We start from the raw sequence: 25,550 nt of genomic DNA on the forward strand, positions 1-25,550 counted from the left end.
AAACAAACATGCAATAGCCAAAATGTACTGATAATAATCTAGATGCCACATGAAAACAACAGTTTTGAAGTTTCAAGTCTAGACAAGTGATTAGATGGGCATGTGGGAAACCAAAGGCCCCCTTAATTCATTCTAGATTAACATTTAACAAACACAACTTCAACAGAAATAAAATAGAAGAACAACTAAACTAGTCGAAATCAATTTCAGCTACAGTGGAGGCTCGACGGAGCTTCAACAACTTCATAGTAAACATCAACCGTTCATCGGATGCTAGACTCCAGTGGGAATGAATAACAATCTTTTCTAGAAAAGGAGAACACGCAAGTATATACTTTATCAAACATACTTCATTCTCTGAACCTGCAAAATATCTAAACACCACACTCCGAAGCCCAGTAGTGTTGTACTCTACCTCTGGAATTGGGTTTGGAATTGGGTGAGCATCCTGTAAGAATAGCTAGTATTCAGATGCAAACTATCTATATAAATGATTATATGAGAAGCAGTATGATCCATACATACACGTTTAGGTATAACCGTAGTGATTTCAAGGGTATGCAAATTTGGGAAGTGTCTAATCATTTCAAAAACACATGATAGCAGCATAACATTGCCTAAATTTATATCTGATAATTTAAGAGCCTTGAGACAAGCGGCAGGAAACCTCATTGTAGCACCACTTTCAGTCAACTACAAAAAAATGGTTAAAAATTCATAAACTAATAGATGCAATATACTGAATATGTTGTAAAATAACCGTGAACTTTTACTATTATCGTTTCAGATTATATTGAATATTATTGAGAAAATTAGACTATGCTTCTATAGAGTAAGCTTTAAAGACGCAACTTATCCTTACCTTGTAGTTCTCTAGAAAAACCAAATCAAGCTCTTGTAGTTTTGGAAGAAAACCCACTAGCTCAAAGATGGTACTAGATCTTATCGCCACAGCGTCAATATGATACAGACACAAAGATAATATTTTCAGATTCTCAGATTTTGCAAAATCAACTAGTTTAACTTTGTGTGGATATAAGAGATGACGCATGTCCAAAATCTCAAGTGAGGGGCATCGAGTAAGAATCTCCCCAAGTATACCGCTTTCAAATTTTACCACACACAACTTTAAGCTCAATAAGTTTGGAAAACCAGGAATACTATGTGGAGGATGGAAACAACAATTAGTTAGTTTCAAATGTTTCAACTCTAAACAAGAGAAAAGATGGGTGGGCAACTTCACTGGTATTCCATTCACTGATCTAAGGGTGAGATCCTTGATACTTTTTGTCGACAGGAATAAAATCCAGTGATTAATATTTTCAACATCATTAGTACCTTTAACCTTGCCCATAGAGAGGACAAACTTTTCTACCACGCCTTTAATTTGAAGAAGAAGCCTACTTATGATTCCCCCACAATTACTTTTACCTTTTGTTTTTGTTAAATACTCAAAGAACTTCTCATCAAACACGAGTTGGGTAAGCGTAGTCCACTTGAACCTCCAGTTTCTCGACAAGATACTAGTCCTCACTGCATGTTGTAATGGCAATCGATCCAGGATATTTGTTACCACGTTATCTGGCATGTTGCTAATAAAATCTTGTGGCACAAACTTCGATGCTTTACGTGTCAGGTCGGTGAGTTTCATCATTATTCTATCAAGAAGACATATATTCATCAAAAAAACATATGGAATAAATAGCCACTACATTGATAAACCATCCATATGCATGTACTCGATACTTTTTTTTTTTATTAAATCTTATTATTATGTTACCAAACCACAATTTACAAAGAAATACTTGATGTCAGACCATATATTGTACACACACTACATATACATAGTGAGGATCAATTATACACTTCCGCACAAAACATATAACAATATTAGAACCAGTAAATGAAAACTGCAGTAACATACTCAAAATAAAAATGGACATTTGGCTGATGCTTTTTCTGGCAAATTAAAAATCAGTTAATGAAAAATTTAAGTAATCGTATAATTACAAACCCCAAATGTCCTTAGCTAATGCCTACTTAAGGTTAAAAATGTAACAAAAATTCACCATGAATGTTTGGAAGCCTTGATTTGTTTAAGCCCCATTTTATCAAGTGGAACATAAACCCTAATTTTATTATAACTTCTGTTGGATGTTCAAGAAAGAAAAACATAAACCCTAGCAGCTTCATAAACCTAACGCTTCTGCAGCAGACGTTATTAGATTACGCGTATTCATCACCATTCGTTTTTGCTTATAAAAATGAGTGATTTGTACCTATGGCCATAAGCAAACGTATGAAAAGAACATATTCTAACCTTGAAAGTTGAAACCGGATTCTTATAACTTTGGATGAAATTAAACGACGTCGTACAAAAAGGGTGAACTAAATTGGGCGACTTTATGTATTCTGCTCAGAACTCAGAAGTTAAGTACAAAGCGTGCCACGTACTCCATTTCAGGGTGAGGGGTGAGCTTGCCACATGTGCAGGAGATGACTCCTCAAATAAGAGATTACTCTTAGACCATTCTCATTCATAACCTAACTCAACCCAACCTTTAATATAAAATCAATTTCTCTCTCTTTCACCTACACAACCCAACCCAACTCAATTTTTGATACACATTCACAACCCATTTTTTTATTAAATAAATGTAATACATGGTTATTTTTATTGTATAAAAATAATCATATTTAAAATAATTATTGTATATCAAAGTAAACAAACATTATTTATTTTAAACACAAAAAATTTAAAAGTTAAACCATCAAATATATATAATATACTAGAAAAATATAAATTTTTGAACGAACTCCGTTTTTAATAAAATTTATATCGTAACGTTCATAATTTTTTCCTGAGAAATACAGTGTATTTAGTTGTTTTATTTAGTTTAAGTATTACAAGTTATTTGATTAGTTAAATTAGAGGGGGAAATGAATAAAATGAAAAAGGAAAATTAAAAGATGACACCAATTAAGTTTTGACAAGTTGCAAGATGACATAAGCAACCCCTTGCAACCTTGGGTTGCTCCAACGACCAGGTTGAGAGAAAAAGGGGTATTTTTCATTTATTTTAAATACTTTTTACAATCCAACCTAAGATTTGGTCACCAATGAGACTAGTCTTAATAATAGAAGGGTCGTATTATTTACCTTGGGGATTAAATCTCATATAGGTTTATACGATGCGTATTGCGAACTGTCTCGGACAGTCAACCCGCAGTCGTTGGTATCGATGGTCCCTCGTTGATAATTTACATGCATCGTTTCCCCTTGTGTACGTGCTTGGTTATGCGTAAACTATTCGAACTCTATATGCTATATCAAACTTGTGTACTCACCCTTACATTTTATGTATTGACTTTTATTTTAACGTATGTGACAGGTGTTTAAGGTGTTAGCTTGCTAGGGAAGCGAGGCAATAATAAGCTTCTAGGAGCCCGTAACCTTTGACCAGTGTCCACGAACCTGATCCGGGGTTATAGTTCTCTGTAGATCTTGTACTGGCACCTGTAGCCAGTGGGATCCACAACTAGGGGTCTTAGAAACATCAAACAATATTTAATTCAGTCTGTAATAATTGAATCTGAGTTGTCGGAACAGCTTGACTTGTTTAGTTGCTTTCTATGATAACTTGTTATTTATTTGGGGATACGGTATGGGACGTATCATTTAAACTGAATTTGTAAAAATAGTTGTTGTGGAAACTTCTGAACAATCTGTTTCGCTCAGTGCCGCGCCCCGATGATTCCGCCATCGGTTGGGGTGTGACATATTAATATATATAAAAAATCTATTATTAATTTTTTATCATTATTATTATTATTATTATTATTATTATTATTATTATTATTATTATTATTATTATTATTATTGAGACAATTATATTTTTGTCGTTTTTAATGTGTTTCGTTACTTCATATTTTTTTGTTTAGTTGTACAAAGTAATGATTCATTCTATTCACATATGAGTAACCAAACATCACAATGGAATGGAATGATCCATTTCATTCCGTTGTTCATTCCATTACCTCGTCCATTCCATTCTCTCATCTATTCCATTACCTCATACCAAACAGACCCTTGGAGTGTTTAGGGTTTTCTAGAGAGAGAAAGTTAGAGAGAGGGGGGGATAATGTTTTTGGCATTGATGCCCAAATGATTTGCTGCCCAAAACATTCACATTGTCGGCTGAGTTGGTCATTTTATACCCACAAGGAGGCCGCACACCTTAAAGTGTGCTCCCCACAAGTGTGCGGTCCTTTAGGGTTTACAGTGGGCTTCCAGAGTTGGGCCAGGTGTAAAGGAGTGCATTGCGCGGTGGCCCAAAACAAAACAAGGAGGTGTGCGACCTGAATCGAGTGTATGGTTTCCATTATGAGTGTGCGGTTGATTAATTACTAAATAATAACAATGATAATTCCACATATTAACCACATAACACATTTAATCCAACACTAAATCTTGTTTATTAAACTTACTTAATTATAACATAAAGCAGAGCGTGCAGGAAAAACCCGAAGTGTCACATTTTTCAAACCCAGATTGTTAACCGACGAACGGTTAATGCAATTCCCAGATTGATTTCATTAGGGTGAAAGGGGTGCATCCCTCATGGTGAGATAGGGTAAACTTTTTACCCACCAAATCATGAGGTGTCATGTCAATTCCCCTATCTAATTCTCCTCTTGCCCAAAAAACACAAGGGGTGATCACCACTCATGCCATGAGGTAAACTATTTTTTTCCTTTTTTAAACTACTTAATTAATAAATGGAGTAAATTACGTTTTTGGCCCCTGTGGTTATGTCAGTTTTACTATATTGGCCCAAAATAAGATTTTTTAACAGATTTGCCCCCATGGTCACTATATCTAACCATTTTGGCCCCTAATTCTAACCAAACCCTAACTCAGGTTACTTTATGGGTCACATGCTTATCACATGATGTCTATTTTGGTAATTTCCTCCCCTTTCTATCTTCTTCTACCTTAGAAAACCCGAAACCAAAAACATAAACAAAACTTTCAACTCATCAGTTCTTCACAATCACATCTCAAACACACCTAAAAAACTCTCCTGCGCACCTTCTTCCTTCTCAATAAAGGCCAGCAGCCGACCGGCGAGACCACCGGCGGCAAGCCAGCGACGGCTACCGGCTACCACCGGTGAAAAAGATCAAACCCACCAAAATGCTTACATCAAGCTCGTCCTCCACGCCTTAAACCACAAAACCTCCGCAGTTAATGGCGTCCTCCTCGGCCGGATCTCCGGCGAAGCAGTTGAAATCACAGATTCCGTTCCTCTCTTTCACTCTTCTCAGATCGGACTCTTACCGCCATTTTGCCCTAACTCGAGATCGCTTTAATTACAGTATTTGCCATTTTGCCCTAACTCGTGTTTGTTAGTGAGTAGTAGTTTCTGATTTTAGGTTATTTTGATTGTGTGATAGATTGAAGAGTATTACAGTATCGGCTCCATCGGTTCACCGGTCGCCGATCGGAGTGAACGAGGGTTGAGGGGGGGCTGTCTTTGTGTGTTGTAGGTAGAACTTGAGAGGATGAGATGAAGAAAGGGGGTAATCAACTGGTTGTATGTGTGAGCATGTTTGGATAATGTTGAGTGAAAATGGGAAGGAAATAGGAAGCAAGTGTTGTTGATAAACTCAGTTTGTGGGTTTGCAGTGGATTTCGAGAGGGTGAGGTTTTATCCTTATTTGTGTGAAGATCTGGGTCTGAAGTTATGGGTTTGAAGATCTGGGTTTGAAATGAAGTTCTGGGTTTGAAGATCTAAAGTGGTTTGAAGATCTAATGTGCAGATGATGATGATTTGTTCAAGATTTTGGGTTTTATTTATAAAGTCATAAAAGGGAGAGGGGAAATTACCATATTACCCATCATGTGCAACCCATGTGACCAAGAAATTAACCAGAGTTAGGGTTTGGTTAGAATTAGGGGCTAAAATAGTTAGATATAAGGACCATGGGGGCAAATACGTTAAAAATTCTTATTTTGGGCTAATATAGTAAAACTGACATAACCACAGGGGCCAAAAACGTAATTTACTCTAATAAATGAAACGTATTTTTACCAAAATAAAAGTACAAAAAATTACATTAAATTAAAAATAAAATAAAAAAAAAACATTACATTAATTAAAAATACTTAAAATAAACTAGATTAACCTAACTAAAATTACTACTCTTCGTTGGATTCCACCAATTGGTGGGGTAAATCTATTCTTTCGAGATGCTCAACGAGATCATGTTTTAGTCTCAAACGCGTATCTTCATCCATATGCTCGTTTAACACACTGTCATCAAGAGCGGACTCGACTGGAGGATCTCGAATGTGTACCGGTGCTATCGCGTTTCCGTCGTCGGTTTAAATCATGTTATGTAAAATACTACACGTATACACCATGTACCTAATTTTTTTCACATTCCTAGCACGCATTGGCCGATTTGTGATACCCCATTTTGACTTCAAAACACCAAAAGTCCATTCCATGTATTTTCTTGTCGCCTCGTGTTGCTTCTTAAACTTCTTTTCGTCTAGTAGGTGAGGATATGGAAATGATTTGACAAACACGGACCATATAGGGTAGATTTCATCCACGAGATAGTAACCACGTTTGTATAAGTGGTTGTTAACGTAAAATGGACATTTTGGCTATTCCATTTCGTTTAGTATGAAACAATGGAGATTGCTGAAGCACATTGATGTCATTTGTGCACCTAGCGGACCGCAAAAAGCATGCCAAACTCACAAAACTTGAGAGGCCACCGCTTTGAGCATAACTGTAGGGTGACGATGATATCCTCACATATATTGGTCCCGAAACTCTGTGGGAAACATTCTCCATACGAAATGGGTGCAATCAAGGCTACCCACCATACGAGGAAGGTGATGTTTATCCTCATGAGGTTGGAACAAAAGCGCCATGTCGTGGCTTGTTGGCCTACATAAGAGCTCGGGAGCGTATATTTTACATACCGTTTCGCAGAAATATTCTAGACACTCGCGAGAAGTCCTTTTGACCATATGTAAATACTCGTCGTTCTCGTTTGGAGAGTTACCGATTGCAAGTTGTTTAATAGCCGATGTAACTTTTTGCAACGGTGTAAAACCCTTCTTCATTCTCGCATGTACGCTCTCTTCAAACCACGGGTTATTCGCTTCCACGACGCTCATAATTTTTAGAAACAAACGTTTTGACATACGGAACCTATGACGAAAAATATCTTTGTTGTATTTCGGGTTCTCGACAAAATAATCTGACATAAGGGTTTTGTGGCCACTCTCACGATCACAAAACGTTTCTTATTAGATGTGCCCGTTTCTTGTAGTTCGGCTTCCTCGATGAGATCTTAAAAAAAATGCTACTATTGAATGAATCACTGCTATCGGGTAGGAAAAATAATGGTATTTCTTCCACCATTTTTAAATAAAATAGGGGTATAGATTTAGTTTTGGAGAAATGAGGAAATGGATTGGTGTGAAATTGTTTAAAATGGGTTGGTTATATATAGTTTAAAGAGTGAATTGTAAGCTTTGTCATTTATCCATATATCTAATTTCAAGCGGCGTTCTTTGTCTTTAAACTTGATGTGATTTTTACTTTATGTTTCTGAATCTTGCATGTTATATCCTTTGAAGTATTTCTAAATTTTCATTAAATCAGATCATATGCACCACATATGAGAATATTACTGTCTTTTTCCCATCCTAATTCATATATATATATATATATATGTATTAATTTCTAACACAATAAGAAACAAGAATATGTTCTTTTACTTTTTTGGTTTTAGCCACAAAACTTTTTCAAACTTTTTTGTGGTTTTATTTTGTTTTTTTTACAAAGTAAACTATAGAGTTTTCTTTTAGTTTTGTAACAATACTTTTGATTCTATTATATATTTGCCATAAAAGTTAAACGAGTTTACTTTTTTATTAGTTTTTGTTCTATACTTTTTCGTGGATTTGATTATCGTTTGGCTGCTGCTTAGCACTTAGTGGTCACATTTGGTCTCTCAGGTTTTATGTTCTTTCGTTCAATTACTATTTAGCACGTTGTGTGATAATCACATTTAGTCCCTCGGTTTTTTTACCCCATCGGCTTTCTAATATGTATCGGTACAAATTCAAATTCGTCTACTTTTTACATCACATGGTGTCAAAAAATTGTGTTTTTATTTTACCTTTTTTCCCTGGTTTTGGGCATCGTTGGGGTTGTTACTTAGCACAGTTTTACACCCCTACAACGCTTGGAGCATAAGACTAGTTACTAAATAATATATAAACAACACAAAGAAAACCAACCTACCACAACCCACATACCGTTTCTCTCTCTAAAAACACCCACATTCTCTCCCCCCTCTCTCTATATATATCCTAACCACCACATTCACCCTTCACCACCATGTTCTTCTCCATCATGTTCCCAACGCTAATTTGTAATTGTATATCAGCACCACCAATTTCACATCTGCTCAAGGCCTCCTTTCACGCTCTATTTCTAGTCAATGGAGGCAAGCTTCTCAAGAAATTGTTCCGGCTGCATCCATTAGTTTCGCCGATGAATTGTTCTTAAACGGACAAATCCGGCTAATGAAGCTCTCGTCTCACCTGCAACGGCCTCAGGTACTTGCTCCATTGCTTGATGTTGATAAGAACAAGTTTGGAGATGGAAGTGGCGAAGCTTGACCATGAAAACGGGGGGTCGAAAACGTATATACCCGAATATTTCTATCGAACCGGGGGGTCAAAAACGTATATACCCAAAAATTTCTATACGAAAACTACATATATAACACTACTGAGCGAAAAGTTCGGGGGTCGGGCGCCCCTCCTGGCCCCTCTTAAGCTACGTGACGGTGAGAATAACCTCGGAAGAGGTAGATATTCCAAGTTTAACGCCAGATCAAAGTCCTTAATGAGGAGAGCTAAATCTATGTCACCAATGAGGATGCAGAACGTGTTTCAGTGGTTAGAGGAGTTCGAATTCGGAAGAAAATCAACAGACATTAAAAAAATCAAAGCCAAAGATGGTGGTGGAGGACTGATGAGAGAGAGAGAGAGAGAGAGGGAGAGAGAGAGAGAGAACAAATTGCAGCTTTTGGGTGCTTCATAGGTGGCCTAGGACTAATGGCGTTGAAGGACTGATGATGGTGGTAAACGTCGGTGATGCCAAAACTCCGACGTTCGGTGCTTCATAGGTGGCCTAGGACTCCAAACTGTTCATGTTTCACATCCAATTTAATATATGAAACTGTTTAAAATATTCTTAACATGTTGATTGCCATGGAATTAAGGTTTTTAATGACTTATAAAAAGGGGTTTTTGTCACACCCCAACCGATGACGGAAACATCGGGATGAGACGAACAAATCGCTCAAAAGCATCATCATAACACTAATTGTGACAATATAGATTAAATCAATTTCATAAATTACTACATTCAAATACATTGTTTCAAATAAAGACAAATTACAACAAACATGGTTTATTATTAAAGTGGGTATCTAGTTCATCCTAACTTGATTCCTTCATCATCTTGACTATCAACCTGCAATATGTATTAAAATAACATCAACAAAAAGTTGGCGAGTATACAGGTTTGATACATAGCGTAAAGTAGAATAAAAAGTTTAAATACTCATATCCAACATGAACAACGTAATACAAGTTACTAATATGTTGAAACAGTGTCACTATATGTCAAACTCAAGTTTCCAACGCACACGCCCCAACACTCACTCAAGGGCGGTGCGTACTCCTATAGCATAGGAGATTTAATAAGTCTCAGAAGTTTAATAAGTCTCAGAAGTTTAACAAGCCTCAGAAGTTTAACAAGTCTCAACCAGGTTAATGAGCATATAGACACGAAAGCTTACATAACATAAGAGATTAACAAGCATCAAATTATTTCATGTTTAAAAATGGATAGAGTGTGCATATAACAAGTTTCAAGTGTTGCGTGTTTTTGTATAGAATACATGTTGCACCCAAAAATGATAAAATAAAGATGGGATCAAGTATACTCACATTGATTGCGTTGCGTTTTCTTGTAATAACGCATGAGTAAAGATTGGGCAAAATCCAAGAGAACGATCAAGAGCGATTAGCCTAGATATGAAAAATTAACACATGAAACGATCTAATTATTGTTTCTTGGTTAAATGATAATCCTAATATTTATAACTTAAATATTTAGTTATTACAATTTCTCATTATAACTATTAACGTTACAAAAGAAATAAATTGTTTGATTATAAAAAAATGAAAATAGACAATTATTTGTTTTATAAAATAAATAAATAAATAAATACTATGCAGCGATGAACACGGGAGGCCGGGTCAAACCCGCGACCAGTCGTTTAACTGGAACACTATTGATTCTGAGATGGAACTGAAACTTTATTTGATTTAAACAATCATTGATTTTGTCTCTGTTGATTTTATATGAAAAATGTAAGTTGCAGCACCTTCTTTTGGCTAGTAAAAACCCATCCACCATTGATTTTAGTTCAATTCAAGGCTTCTTAGATTCTTGGCTTCTTGCTATAGATTCTTGGCTTCTTGTTAGGGCTTCAATCGAGCCAATAAATAAAAGAAAACTCAATAAAAACTTACCCTTAGACTATAATTAGAACCCAGTTCGTCGCTGCCCTCCCTTCATCCTTCTCGCGATAATGAGAAAATAGATGCCTCTCAGCCTTTTGTCCATTCGATTGTAGCCCCTAACAAAGGTTTCAGAGTGGAAATCCTTTAAGATCTTGAATGATTTTGCGATTTATGGTTTCTCCTGAACAAGATGAAAGAATTGTGAGAGAACTTAACCCTAGGAGGCGATTTGACTCCGAATACCAGAACCCTCGCTGGAATTTCTTCTCACTCTCACCCTGCTCTCCTTCTCGTCTCTCTCTCTCTCTAAAACTGTCATCTTTTTACTCTAGTTCTCTCTCTACAAATGAGAAGAAAAGGCAGAAATGGGTTTTTAGGGATGAGCGGGAATTCAAAATTGAATCCTAGATCTGGCCGCCCAAAAATTCAAGAGTATTATTGGAAAGTGAATTCAATTTTAATATTCACTGGTTGATTATCCGCCTGCGCGTTGCGGCAGGGACCCAATGTCTGTAAAACGCGTGTCAGCAACGGCAAGCAGATACCGAATATCAAAACATAAATAAAAATGACGTGGTAAGGATAGTCACTCCGTCCAAAAAAACGATTTTAAATAACCTATATATAATAATAGGACCCACACGTCCTACACGTTGAAAATTCGGTTGTTTTCAATTCAGTTATTACGGTGCTAACACGTTAAAATATGGATGAGCTCGGTACAGGTAACATCGAAAGTACCGATCTGGAAAATCATCGAAATTATGTATCGGCACCGAAAATCCTCGGTATAATACGGTATGGTATTTGAAGCTAAAAATCAATAAGTACAGATATGGTGGTAGACCGGTGTCGAACCGAAAATAACGATTCTGAAAACGCCAAAAGGTGGGTACCAACTTGGTACCGAAAATGATTTGGTATAGTAAATTTGGTACCGATACAATACCGGTTTGATTAAAGAATTTGACACGATTTGCTCATCAATAATCTAAATATCCAAGTTAATTTTACATGCTACAATTCATCCCAATTCAAATGAAATACAGTTTACTTACTGTGTGTATGAAAAGTAATCTAGACGGTGCAATTAGTTGCATTGATACGTTACTACAGAATTTGATGAGCTCGGTACCAACCGGTACCGAAAATACCATTACCGAAATATGTATTTTATATGCATTGAATATCTACACATATTGTACATTTCTAAATATGTGTAGATATTTGTTTTGTCACGTCATCAAAAAATATATATTTACTTATTTTATATATATATAATATCTACACATATTGTACATTTAAACATGTGTAGGCATTTAATTTGCCACGTCATTTAAAAAAAATAAATACATATTAACTTAGTTTATCTACATTTATTTTTTTTAAATTGTGTGTTGGTAAACATAATCATTTACCTACACATATATTATTTTTTTACATATGTGTAGATAATTTACCTACACATGACGAAAATTTGTCACATGTGTAGGTAATTTTATATTTAATAGATTGCCAATTTTGGGGGGAAATTTTCCCACCAACACCAAGTGTGGCTAAAATCCATTACCAACACATATTAAGTGTTAATCATTATGAAAATATATTATCAACCATTACCCACACATATACAAACATGTGTAGGTAAATACCCACACATTTACATGTGTAGGTAAATTATGTGTGGGTAAACACCCTAATTTCTTATAGTGTCTCCGACGAGTTCCCAAATGCTCCAGCGAGGGCTTTGCACTGGCAAGGCGTGTTGTCGACCGAGAGGCCCCTTTAAGACGACATAAAACGATGGTTATAAAGATTGGAAGAAGACGAATAAGGATCAGAAAAGAACAGGAAGGTATACCAACATTCGGATAAATTTTGCGTCGTGTTTCGAATGTTTCCGGCAGCATAGTTCTGCCTCCGGCGACTACTAAGTGATCTCCGACAGTTAGAACTTTCCGGCCAGCGTCTCGATAGGTGTGGGAGCGGAGGAGGTTTTCCGGTGTTCGGCGACTCCGTTTGTTGCAGTGAAGTTCCGTATGTGGTATTATCGAATAGTGAGGGTGAGAAGATATTGAGGTTGTGGGTTGTTTATAAAGCATTCACAAGTATCGTAAAGTATGGAAATGATATTGAGATTGATTTGCATGAATATGAAAAAGGAAACGTGAAAAATGGTGTAAATCCCGAAAAATCAGCGAATAAAAGGAAGAAGGAAAGAGCTCTACGCGTATTTCTTTTGGCGGTAATTGATTTAAAACAGGAAACTCTGCAGAACGCGCGTATAACAGTTATATGTTATTGCATTAAACAGATATCATGGCGGCAGTGTAGTTGTTAGCCGTGTGTTTGGTTTCGGTGGATACCCGGGTTCGAGTCCCCCTCTCCAGCTTTATTTATTTTTGAAATGAATTATGTAATATTGCAAAGGACACCCTTGACTATCAAAACTTGTCTAATTGAAACGTTAACTTGGTTAGTTACATAACCTTAAAATAACTTTGAATTCCAACAAAACTAACTAGTTTATTTTAAATTTGAAAATGCATGTTTAAATTAGTTAATTAATTACTAAATAAACAATTAACTTTATTGATAATTAAAATAAAAAAATCGTTCAACGATTATTTACTTCGCAAAAGTTCCGAGTTTCAAGGGTTGGGATACGAATTTAAAACGGGTCGGATTTTGGGAATCCGTTTTTGACAGATGTTACAGTTTTTTGGGAATTGGTGGATGTGATGGTGTTGTTGGTGGTATTTGGTAGGTGGTGGTTGGTGTGGGTGTGCGGAGGTGGTAGAGACGGGTGGGGCAGTGGTGAATTGGTGATTGGTGATTGGTGGTGGTGGAGGACTGATGAGGGAGAGGGGTGTATATATAGGTATAATATAATATTATATTATATTTTTAAATCCCATCTTTCGTATCCTTTCCTTTCCAACTTTTATTTTGTAACTAAAATGTGTGTAAGCAAGTAGACTCCTTGCTAAAGGAGAGTGTTATGTAAATATCAAGAAGTTCTTCCTTAGGGAAGAACAGTTATAAATAAAAATATCAGTTTCCTTTATCCAATATGTTCATCTTTAATATTTTGCAAAACCTGGAGCCCTGGAGCCACAAGAGTACCGTTCAGGCAGAAGGCCGTGGGAATGAATTGGTTGGGTTAAAAATCAAATTAAAGATTTGCTTAGCCGGATAAGGAAGAAAGGTATATTTTATTCTAACTGCTAAATTACTTCGAAATATTTACAATAATCTCTCCTTAAACATTTTTATAAACATCTGTTTTATAAACCTATACAAACAAAAATCGATTAAATACTATCAAAACTAAAGGATTTACTCAATCAAAAATTGTAGTAATAAACCATCTAATGGAAGGCATCTTTTGTCCACGACAAAATTGCAATCAAAGAATGAATCCAATTTACAAGTTGAATTCAATTTACAAGAATCTTAAATGACATCGTTGTCATTTTTTGTCATTCATAGAAACTATACATGTTTCCATTTACTAGCACATGGTCTACATAACATTTGTCTACGACAAATTTTGTGCACCAAATTAATGATTACAAATAGTAATATATTTGTCACCCAATTTACTAGATACCATTTGCAAAATGGTGGATCTAGTACCATTCCGCAAATGGTATCAGAGCCGGTTGCTCTTTTTTAAAAAATAAGATACTTTCATTTTTTTATTATGGAAAATAAAGATTTATTTAAAGATGATTCGGAAGAATCAAAACAAAACACTGAGATAATAAACTTTAGTTAAAACAAAAAGAGTTTTGTATCAGATTTTATTTTATGACTAACTCGGATCAACTAACAAAAATTAGTAAGCTTAAAATTAAGCTTGACACAAAACAAGTTTTTAATCAAACAAAAACTTTACAAAGTTTAGTTTCTAGAGCCTTTTCTAGAAAAAATAACATATTTTATTGTTTTAACATTGAAGAACTTTCAGTGGATATAAAAAATACCTCTAGAGAAGTTTATTTGCCACTCCTTACAAAGGGAGAAATAGCAAAAAAGTTGTTGGTGGTATATGGTAGGTGGTGGTTGGTGTGGGTGTGGGTGTGCGGAGATGGTAGAGACGGGTGGGGCAGTGGTGAATTGGTGATTGATGGTGGTGGAGGACTGATGAGAGGGGGGGGGGGTATATAGGTGTAATATTATATTATATTTTTAAATTTCATTTTGTTTTATTTATTAATATATTTTTAAATAAATGGCTAAAAACACTAAAATACCCTCGTGTTACCTGATTTAATGAAAAAAATCTAATTGAGTTAGGCTCAAAAGATAATAACGTGCAACATTTGGAAACATAAAGTACAAATCACATCAATTTTTAAAACAAAGGACACCGTTTGATATTAGATATAAAGATAAAGGACAAAATTTGCAATTCACTTTAGTTTAAATATATAAAAAAATATTTTTTTTTAATATTAACAACTATATAGCCGTTGAAGTGAAATGGTCATCTTTCAATGCGGTGAGTCCTCCCCGATTTTTGAGAATGCCGCGCGGTGTTGGGGAATGGCGGCGGTGTTCCCCACGCGGTGAAGGGGATTACCGCCCTTCACCCCACAACCACCCCGTTCACCCTTGTGATCAACTTCTTAAAACGGGTCAATTTGAGCTTTTAACATTGCTTGAATGGTTTAATTAGCTATGATAATAGGTTGGATGGGTGAGCTAAATTATACTTAATCCTGCATGACTCCTTTACTCTCCCATTCCTTAGGTTTCAAACCAAACCGATTCGGGCGAAAACCGACTTAGACTTTGTTTGACAAAAACCGAACGGGTTTGTGGAAAAAAACAATTTTTGGACAAAATAAAGAATCTAGAAAAATAAGAATACATAAATATAATGGATTTCACTTGATTAAATGTAACCATGCCCAAGATAATGAAATTTGTAAGCTAATTCCTAGTGGGAATTAAGCTAAGTGATCAACCTTAATTTCTGAAGCTATTTTAAAACAAAAAGGCCCATTTACAGCCAAAACAAGTACCATTACCATATCCATATCTAAAACACAAGTTCCACCTGGGTTACATAAGTAAACTAGGAGTGGTGGCAAGTTGCCAACTGCCAAGTGCATATACAAACTTAAACAAAAACTATGGAATATAAGAAAAGTTCAAAAGAAATAAAACTAGCATAGATTGATGTCAACATCGGGGGAGGCTCGATGGAGCTTCAACAACTTCTTAGCAAACATCATCTGTTCACCGAGCGCTAGACAGCTGTGGGGACGAATAACAATCTTTTTTAGGAAAGGAGAACACGCAAGTAAATACTTTATCAAACATACTTCACTCTCTGAAGCTTTAATATATGTAAAGACAACACTTCGAAGCTGCAACATCCCCAGTGTATTGTAGTCTACATCTAGAGAACAAATTGCAGCTTTTTCATCCTGCAAGAATCACTAGAATTCAAATACAAAAGTATATATGAGAATGTGTGTTACAAGACGAGCGGTATGATGCATACCCTATAATAATTTGGTGTGATTTCAAGAGTCTGCAGATTCGGGAAGCTCTTAATCATTTCAAAAGCACATGATAACATAATACCATTTTCTAAATCGATTGCTAATAATTTAAGTGTCTTGAGGCAGGGAAAGGTGGTAGGGGACCTCTTTTTAGCACCGTCTTCTAAAAACTATAAGAAGAGTGACGGTTAGAGAATTTATAAAGTCTAGTTGCAACATAATGAATATGCTGTAATCATTTTAGATTATATCAGATATTATTAGTTATTAGATTATGAAAAAAGAAACTGTATTTTTAAAATTTAAACTTCAAAGGCCAACCTTAGCCTTACCTCGCAGCACAGAAATTCCAAATATAGCTCTTGAAGTTTTGGAAGAACGCCCAGAAGGTCAAAGATAATACTGGACTTTATCACCAACTTATCGTAAAGGTTATAAAGAGAATGAGTTAATATTTTGAGATTTGTAAGTGCAGGACATTGACTAAAAAACTTAACAACTTCCCCACTTTCAAATTGTACGTTACGTAACTCTAAGCTCAATAGATTTGGAAAACCACGAAAACTCGCAGGAGGATCAAAACAATAACAATCAAGCTTCAGATGTCTCAACTCCAAACAAGAGAAAAGATGGGTAGGCAAGTTAAGTAGCGGTCCATCATCGTTACAAATAGTGAGGTCCTTAATTCCTTGTCTAGACAGGAAAAAAATCCATTGGTCAATATCTTCATCATCGAGGTAACGTCGCCCGACGTCTGTGTGGAGGACAAACTTTCTTATGACACCTTTAAGATGAAGAAGAAGCCTATTTATAATTCTCTCATAAGTAACTCTGCCTTCTACTTTTAATAAATATTTATAGAAGTTGTAATCAAATACAAGTTGGCTAAGCATAGTCCACTTAAACCTCCAGTTTCTCGACAAGATACTAGTCCTCACCGCATCTTGTAACGGCAATCGATCGAGAATATTAGTTACCACATTATCCGGCATGCTGCTAATAATACCTCCCGGAGCAACTTTGGATACTTTCTGTGTCCCCTTAATTAGTTCCATTACTCTAAAAAAAATCTGTCAGAAGATTAGGGAATTCAGTTCCTTAATTCTAACATTCAGTAAGTATTGATTCAAATGTTTTCACAAAGTCAATGGCAGTTACTTTTTTTTTTTAATAACCCTTTTATATAAATTAATTTAGCCCATTTTGAAATGACTTATGAGATGACACTATGGTGGTGCTTGGTAGTTATGGGTTGAGCTGAGAGTGCCCCTCCACCCTCGTAAACAAACTACTGACGATATTCACTGTATATATGTTTAACCTAATAATATATTTGGGCAGTAGAACTATTAACACAACATATTTCATATGGTTGTGAGGTTCGGTTTGGTTACCTGATGGTGGTTACTGTGGCCAATTTCACGTTGCCGGAAAATCACGGAGTGTACGGTCGTGGAGAAGAAGCCAGCCAAACCCTAACCTTTTCTTTTTACCATTCTTAACCCCAAACCCATATATATTGGCTCAAACTATCTAGACACCTTATCTGCCTATTTAGACACCCTTTGCCTCGTATAGGCCTATACGAGGCGTATAGGGTTACATCAAAATCAGTGTCTGACTCATGTCACTTCTGGTTTGACGGCTTCAAGACGCCTCGTATAGGCCTATACTGGGCGTATAGGACCCTTCGTATAGGCCTCATATGTGACCCTTTGCCCCTTATATGCCTCGTATAGGCCTATACTGGGCGTCTTGAAGGGTTTTTTTTTTTTTTTTTTTTTTTTTTTTTTTTTTTTTTTTTAACAAACATTTTATACAATATTAATCGTTTTAGCAAACTTTTATTCAAAAACAAGTTTTTTTATTTTAAATAATTAATATTAGGACCCCTCGTTGGTTTTTTTTAGTTGAAAAATAGATGTTTTGGTAGGGTAATTTGATTGTTTTTTGAGGGTGATGTTTTTTGAGTAAAAAAATGGTGTATAGTATAAGTCTAGTATAGGTCCCATATAGGTCTTGTATAAGCCTATAGGCCTAAACGGGACCTAAACCACACCTATAGTCCTATACGAGTGTTGTATCTTATCCAATAGTCTAATATCGTATTGTATTGTATCGTATCATATCGTATCGTATCGTATAGTATAGTATAGTGTAGTATAAGTCTCGTATAGTTCTTGTATAAGCCTATCGTGTTGTATCGTATCGTATAGTATAGTATAAGTCTCGTATAGCTCTCGTATAGACCTATATGGGACCTATACGAGACTTATACTATACACTATACGATACAATACGATACCATACTATACGATACAATACGATACTATCGTATCATATAGTGTAGTATAGGCCCCTTATAGGTCTTGTATAGGCCTATCGACGTATACGGGCGTTGTATCGTATCGTATAGTGTATAGTATAAGTCTAGTATATGGCCCCTATAGGTCTTGTATAAGCCTATAGGCCTAAACGGGACCTAAACCACACCTATAGTCCTATACGAGTGTTGTATCTTATCCAATAGTCTAGTATCGTATTGTATTGTATCGTATCATATCCTATCGTATAGTGTAGTATAAATCTCGTATAGGCATTGTATGGGCCTATGGATGTGGTATCGTATCCTATAGTATCGTGTTGTATCGCATCGCATCGTATCGTATAGTATAGTGTAGTATAAGTCTCGTATAGGTCTTGTATAAGCCTATCGTGTTGTATCGTATCGTATAGTATAGTATAAGTCTCGTATAGGCATCGTATAATTAATATTAGTGTTATTATAATTAATATGAGTTTTTTATAATTAATATTAGTGTTATTGATATTACCCTACCAAAACATCCATTTTTCAACTCAAAAAAACACCAACGAGAGGTCCTAATATTAATTATTTAAAATAAAAAAAAAACTTGTTTTTGTATAAAAGTTTGCTAAAACGATTAATATTGTTTAAAATGTTTGTTAAAAAAAAAAAAAAAAACCCTTCAAGACGCCCAGTATAGGCCTATACGAGGCATATAAGAGAAGACAAATTTACCCTCAGTATAGGCCTAAATCAGGGGCTAAATAGTCTTTTTTCGCCTAGACGCTCAGTATAGGCCTATACGAGGTGTATACGAGGCAAATAAGACAAAATATGACATAATCAGAGATTCTCTTGGAAATTGAGAAAAGTTATACGCCTCGTATAGGTCTATACGAGGCGTCTTGAAGGGTGTGGAAATAGGCAATTGGGTGTGTGAATATGTAGACCCTATATATTTTCTAGACTATTTACTTTTTTAGGACATGTTTGGCTAAGCTTTTCTACCCAACTTATAATTTATTGACTTTTACAAAAAGCTAATAAGAAGATTTATTGTTTGGTAAACCTAAAATGACTTTTCAAAATAACATTTTGTATAGCAGAAAAAAAACATTTTTGAGAAGTCAGGATAATCTGACTTTTTAAGAATCTTTTACCTTTTCGAAAACCAAATTACCATATTACATTTTTTAATAGCAAACGGAATATTTCATTAATCAAAGTTCAAAACAGACTCCCAGCCAATTACCATATTACATGAATAAGCTAAGTCAAACACTTTTTAAAAAAATAACTTATAAGCTAATCCTAACACTTTTTTTTTAAAACTCATTTTCAAAAAGTCATAAGACAATAAATCTTTTTCACAAAAAGTCATTTTTAAGTTAAATAAGCTTAGCCAAACATGCCCTTAGTATTTACTCTATATCATAGATTTATTTTATATATAATTAGGTTAGAACCCCGTGTATTACACGGATTGAATAAATATAATTTTATATATTAAATAATAAAAAAAATATCTTTAAAAACCTTGTGTATTGTTGCACGGGTTGAATAAATGTAATCATATACATCAAATAACAAAAAATCACTAAATAATAAAAAGTTATATCTTTAAAAAAAATCTCATGTATTGTACGTGTTGAATAAATTTAATTTTATATACCAAATAATAAAAAAGTTATATCTTTAAAAACCCCGTGTATTACACGAGTTGAATAAATGTAATTTTTGTATAGTGAATAATAAAAAAAAATATATCTTTAAAAAACCCTCGTGTATTACACGGGTTGAATAAATGTAATTTTGTATAGTAAATAATAAAATCATATATCTTTAAAAACAAACCCAATATGTTACACGGGTTGACTTCTGATTAATTTTAAATTTTGATTTCCTGTATTTTTCTCTACTATTAAATAATAATAATTTTCTTTAATAATAATAATTTTCGTTTTATTAAAGTAATGATGAAGTAAATGGCTGGTCAAAGATTTCATAACTATAAGTTATAAACCTAAATGGCTGGTTAAAGATTTCATCATTATAAGTTATAAACCTGAAAAAGAGTACAATGATAAATAACAACAATGATATAAATTCATAACTAAATGAGTAAATTTCACTTGGTTCATGTAGTTTACCCAAATTATCAGTTTTTTTATTAGAACGAAGATTAGCGCAGGTAGGGCTGCAAACGAACCGAACGAACACGAACAAGACCTTGTTCGTGTTCGTTTGTTAAGAAATATATTTGTTCGCGAACAGTTCACGAACACTTATCAAACGAGATTTTATGTTCGTGTTCGTTTGTTAAGAAAAGGAACTTGTTCGTGTTCATTTGTGTTTGTTTGTTAATTTTAGGCAACGGGCAAAAACGAACACTGACGAACACAAATGAGCACAAACCAATGTACATGAACACAAAAGGAAACAAACGAACACAAACAATCGTTCATGAACAAAATATATAATACATTGACACTTATTAGATATTTTATTTGTCGAAATTTTAAAGTATTTAAATAAATATAAAAACTAAAAACACTAATGAACTATCGAACACAAACGAACACGTTACCGAACATTCACGAACATAAACGAACGAACACGACCTCTGTTCATGTTTGTTCATTTAACTAAACGAACGGAATTTCTTGTTCGTGTTCGTTTGTTTAATAAACGAACGAACGAACACAAACGAACTTCACGCCGCACGGTTCACGAACTGTTCGCCAAACGTTTGGTTCGTTTGCAGCCCTAAGCGCAGGACTAGAGAACAGTACAAGAACATAAATAAAACAGAACCACAAACAGACCGACACTAAGCATTACATAAAACAACCATTTGGCAAGCAACTGTAATTTCAAATCTTGCCAAAATCATCCATGGCCTTAACGCCATCCACTTTCATTGTTTGACATCTCCCACGTGACGGACATTTTAGTCTTTTTTGGTTGTTTTAATAAATCCTTTTAAACCCGAATTCTTTTTAAATAAATGACATATTCTTCTACACCCACCTGATTAACACTACTAGACTTCAATCCCAAGCTTGAACAATAATGGTGATTTGTCCTTGCAGCTGCCCACCTCAACTCGCACCTCACAACGGCTACGAACCCTAGAAGATGCTTTTATTGCCCGATAAGAGTATATATCCAGCCTCATTTTTTCTTGGGTGTTATAATATAATATTCTTGTAGTTGTCTCTTTCTTTAAATTAAACCTGTAATGTTACCACTTTGAGGTTCAATGTTCGAATTCGATTCGACTCTATCAATCAAATTCGAATTCAGCTTCAAATGTGTTAAAACTCGAATAAGTCGATTTGATCAATTTGAATATTCAAAATTCAATGAAATTTGATTAATTTCACACCCCTAATTTTTTCTTCCCTAAACAGTATATCCACTTTCAGAAAACAAGTGATGAAAGTAGTGTAGATTGGCAAACTGTGAGAGTGTAAATGAGCAACATTGATGGAAAGTTATTAAAAAATGAGAACATGCAATTCAAGTCAAATAAATCCTTTAGGATTTTTATTAGTCTTTAATAATAGTGCATTGTTTTGTAAAAACTGCAGGTTTCTTCTATATATATAATGTGCAGATTCATAAACCAATACAAAACAAACATGCAATAGCCAAAATGTACTGATAATAATCTAGATGCCACATGAAAACAACAGTTTTGAAGTTTCAAGTCTAGACAAGTGATTAGACGGGTTTGGGGTCGGTTAATCGGGTTTGGGACGGGTTTGGGAATAGTTTTTATTTTTTCCCGGGTTTGGGACGGGTTTGGGATTTAGTTATATACCCGTTTACCCGACCCAATTACCCGATAAAGTGTACCCGTTTACCCGATTGTATACCCGATATAATTTCTTTTATGTTATTAAATATGTATATATATGATACATCCATTTTTACACATATAGGTATTCTATTTCATATACATTGTAGTTATTTGATATATATTTTTATAATACCAATACAAAAAGTAACCGGTTAATAGTTACCCGATAGATGCCCAATGGGTTTTGAGATGAGTATACCCAACGAGTAATCTTTTTAAATTAACGGGTTTACCCGAAACCCGCGGGTATACCCGATACCCGATGGGTATTTACCCGCTAGAACCCGACGGGTTTTGGGACGGGTTTGGGACAAACATATCTAACCGGGTTTGGGTTTGGGATTACCTAAACCCGTCCCAAACCCGACCCATTGCCATCCCTACATTTAACAAACACTACTTCAACAGAAACAAAAGAAAAAAACAAGTAAACTAGTCGAAATCAATTTCAGCTACAGTGGAGGCTCGACGGAGCTTCAACAACTTCCTAGAAAACATCAACCGTTCATCGAATGCTAGACTCCAGTGGGGATGAATAACAATCTTTTCTAGGAAAGGAGAACCCGCAAGTATATACTTTATCAAATATACTTCATTCTCTGAACCTGCAATATATCTAAACACCACACTCCGAAGCCCAGTGGTTTTGTACACTACCTCTGGAATTGGAATAGTGTGAGCATCCTGCAAGAATAGCTAGTATTCAGATGTAAACTATATATATGAGATTATATGACAAGCAGTATGATAGATACATACACGTTTAACTGCAGTGATTTCAAGGGTCTGCAAATTTGGAAAGTGTCTGACCATTTCAAAAACACATGATAGCAGAATAACGTTGCCTAAATCTATTCTTGATAAATTAAGAGCCTTGAGACACGAGGTAGGGAACCTCATTCTCACACCACCTTCAAAGACGCAACTTATCCCTACCTTGAATTGGTCCTGAAAATCCAAATCAAGCACTTGCAGTTTTGGTAGAGATCCCACAAGCTCGAAGATAGTACTAGAACTTATCATCACATCGTCAATATTACGCAGAGACAAAGATAATATTTTCATATTCTTAGATTTTGCAATATCAACTACTTTGACTTTGCTTTTATAAAAGAGAAGACGCATGTCCAAAATCTCAAGTGAGGGGCACCGAGCAAGAATCTCCCCAAGTTCACTGCTTTCAAATTGTACTATAGACAACTTTAAGCTCAATAGGTTTGGAAAACCATGAAAACTATGTGGAGGATGGAACCAACAATTAGTGAGGTTCAGATGTTTCAACTCTAAACAAGCGAAAAGATGGGTAGGCAACTTCACCTGTGTTTCATTCATTGATATGGCAAGGGTGAGATCCTTAATACCTTTTGTGGAGAGGAATAAAATCCAGTGATTAATATTTTCAACATCATTAATATCTTTAACCTCTCCCATAGAAAGGACAAACTTTTCTATGACACCTTTAATATGAAGAAGAAGCCTACTTATAATTCCCCCACAATTATTTTCACCTTTTCTTCTTGTTAAATACCGACAGAAGAAGTGATCAAACACGAGTTGGCTAAGCATAGTCCACTTAAACCTCCAGTTTCTCGACAATATACTAGTCCTCACAGCATATTGTACTGGCAATCGATCCAGGATATTTGTTACCACGTTATCTGGCATGCTGCTAATAAAATCTTGTGGCGCAAACTTGGATGCTTTACGTGTCCCATGAATCAGTTCCATTATTCTAAACATAAATTGATGGAATAAATAGCCCCTACATTGATAAACCATCCATATGCATATGTATCCAATACTTCTTTTTTTTTTAATTAAATCTTATTATTATTATGTTACCTAACTACAATTTACAAAGGAAATACTTGATGTCAGACCATATGTTGTAGATACACTTTCACACACTACATATACATAGCAAGGATCAATTATACACTTTCGCACAAAACATATAACATTAGAACCAGTAAATGAAACATTATTATTTATTACAAACCCTAGTTTCATGAAACCTAATGTTTCGGTATTGAGTAATTAAGATGCTGTCAAAACCACAGAAATGGACATATGGCTGATGCTTTAATTCAGAATCAGTGTATGAAAAATTTTTAAGTAATCATATAATTACAAACCCCAAATGTCTTTAGCTGCTAATGCCTTTACTAGCAGCAAACCACACACCTCTATACAAAACCTAGGGTAAAAAATGTAATAAAAATTTGTTCAAAAAATAGCATGTGTCCACATTTTATCAAGTGGAACATAAACCCTAGTTTAATAAACCTAACGACTCCATATAAAATGATATTAAATTCGGCGTAATCAAAATGAGTTATTTACAGAAATGCAACTTAACTTAGAAAAAACATATACTAACCTTGAAGTTGAAACTTGAAACCCTCTCCAAAGGGTTTTTTAGGTGTCAAAACAACTGGTATCAAGCTTCGAAAGACTATACAACAACTTTACAAGAACTGAAAGTATAGCGACACACAAACAACTCCCGACTCACCAACAGTTCGATGAACTGTTAACACTCTCAAACAGATCTATATAAGCAGAACACGATCTTCAACACAAGATCTTAACAAACGCTCTGATTCTTCTTGAACAGAAAATAGAAACCCTAACACTTCCCGAGTCTCAGTCAAGTCAACAGGGGAGGGTGAGGAAAATATGTGGTGTTTGGCTTAGCTTCTATTTCAACTTATTTACTTATTCACCAGTGAAAAGAGGTGAAAATGACTTAGGAAAGAGGTGAAAATGACTTAGGTGCTGTTTGTTTTTTCAAAGGTAAAAGGTCTGCAGTCTGTGGACCATATCTGCAGGCATCTGCGGAAGAAGAGGTGGACCAAATGTCTGCAGTCTGTAAAAAGAAGAGGGTTTGTTTTTTTTCTACAAAAACCATTTCACACACACAACACTTCTCTCTCTGCCTTGAACTCTCTCTCTACAAAACTCAATCTAAATTCACACACATAAACGAAAAGAAAAGAGTCAGAACAAGAACCTAAAGAGAGAAAGCGGAACCAAAACCGTCCGGCGAAACACAACCACAACGCATCGATTCCTCCGGCAAGAACATATTTTCAACAAATTGACACACGAATCGAACGCAACTGCAATCAATTTGCATTCAAACAATCAAAAACAGTTTGAAGATTGTGAAATCGCACAGAATTAAGGTTTTCTGAATCTCAGTTTCGGTTACAGATGCAATAA

At 35.1% G+C, this 25,550-nt stretch overlaps 3 protein-coding genes across 7 annotated transcripts; all 3 read right to left on the reverse strand.

The window, feature by feature from the left end:
- On the reverse strand, positions 1 to 25,022 carry LOC110920471 (F-box/FBD/LRR-repeat protein At1g13570-like). Of its 3 annotated transcripts, none has more exons than XM_035984993.1 (3): positions 23,085 to 24,699; positions 22,712 to 23,009; positions 1 to 144 (listed from the first exon to the last, which is right to left on the reverse strand). In XM_035984993.1, exons 1-2 carry the CDS (start codon positions 24,102 to 24,104, stop codon positions 22,758 to 22,760), a joined length of 1,272 nt encoding a protein of 423 aa, XP_035840886.1. In that variant the 5' UTR covers positions 24,105 to 24,699; the 3' UTR covers positions 1 to 144; positions 22,712 to 22,757. The 3 variants fall into 3 exon arrangements, with proteins under 3 accessions (XP_035840886.1, XP_035840887.1, XP_022020383.1); XM_035984994.1 differs by lacking the exon at positions 1 to 144 and adding an exon at positions 24,706 to 25,022 and having other exon boundaries at positions 22,411 to 23,009; positions 23,085 to 24,057; XM_022164691.2 differs by lacking the exon at positions 1 to 144 and having other exon boundaries at positions 22,411 to 23,009; positions 23,085 to 25,022.
- Positions 26 to 2,509, reverse strand: LOC110920472 (F-box/FBD/LRR-repeat protein At1g13570-like). The gene is made up of 4 exons (XM_022164694.2): positions 2,321 to 2,509; positions 863 to 1,658; positions 526 to 693; positions 26 to 448 (listed from the first exon to the last, which is right to left on the reverse strand). Exons 2-4 carry the CDS (start codon positions 1,652 to 1,654, stop codon positions 191 to 193), a joined length of 1,218 nt encoding a protein of 405 aa, XP_022020386.1. The 5' UTR covers positions 1,655 to 1,658; positions 2,321 to 2,509; the 3' UTR covers positions 26 to 190.
- On the reverse strand, positions 15,627 to 17,680 carry LOC110920473 (F-box/FBD/LRR-repeat protein At1g13570-like). 3 transcript variants are annotated; one of them, XM_035984996.1, is made up of 5 exons: positions 17,547 to 17,680; positions 16,485 to 17,222; positions 16,152 to 16,322; positions 15,970 to 16,074; positions 15,627 to 15,901 (listed from the first exon to the last, which is right to left on the reverse strand). In XM_035984996.1, the coding sequence occupies exons 2-5, from the start codon at positions 17,205 to 17,207 to the stop codon at positions 15,884 to 15,886; spliced, it is 1,017 nt and encodes a 338-aa protein (XP_035840889.1). In that variant the 5' UTR covers positions 17,208 to 17,222; positions 17,547 to 17,680; the 3' UTR covers positions 15,627 to 15,883. The 3 variants fall into 3 exon arrangements, with proteins under 3 accessions (XP_035840889.1, XP_022020387.1, XP_022020388.1); XM_022164695.2 differs by having other exon boundaries at positions 15,627 to 16,074; XM_022164696.2 differs by having other exon boundaries at positions 15,627 to 16,074; positions 16,485 to 17,211; positions 17,547 to 17,663.
- Positions 25,023 to 25,550: the final 528 nt, after the last annotated feature.

This window comes from Helianthus annuus, chromosome 16 (assembly GCF_002127325.2).
Source record: "Helianthus annuus cultivar XRQ/B chromosome 16, HanXRQr2.0-SUNRISE, whole genome shotgun sequence".
Classification (NCBI taxonomy): domain Eukaryota; kingdom Viridiplantae; phylum Streptophyta; class Magnoliopsida; order Asterales; family Asteraceae; genus Helianthus; species Helianthus annuus.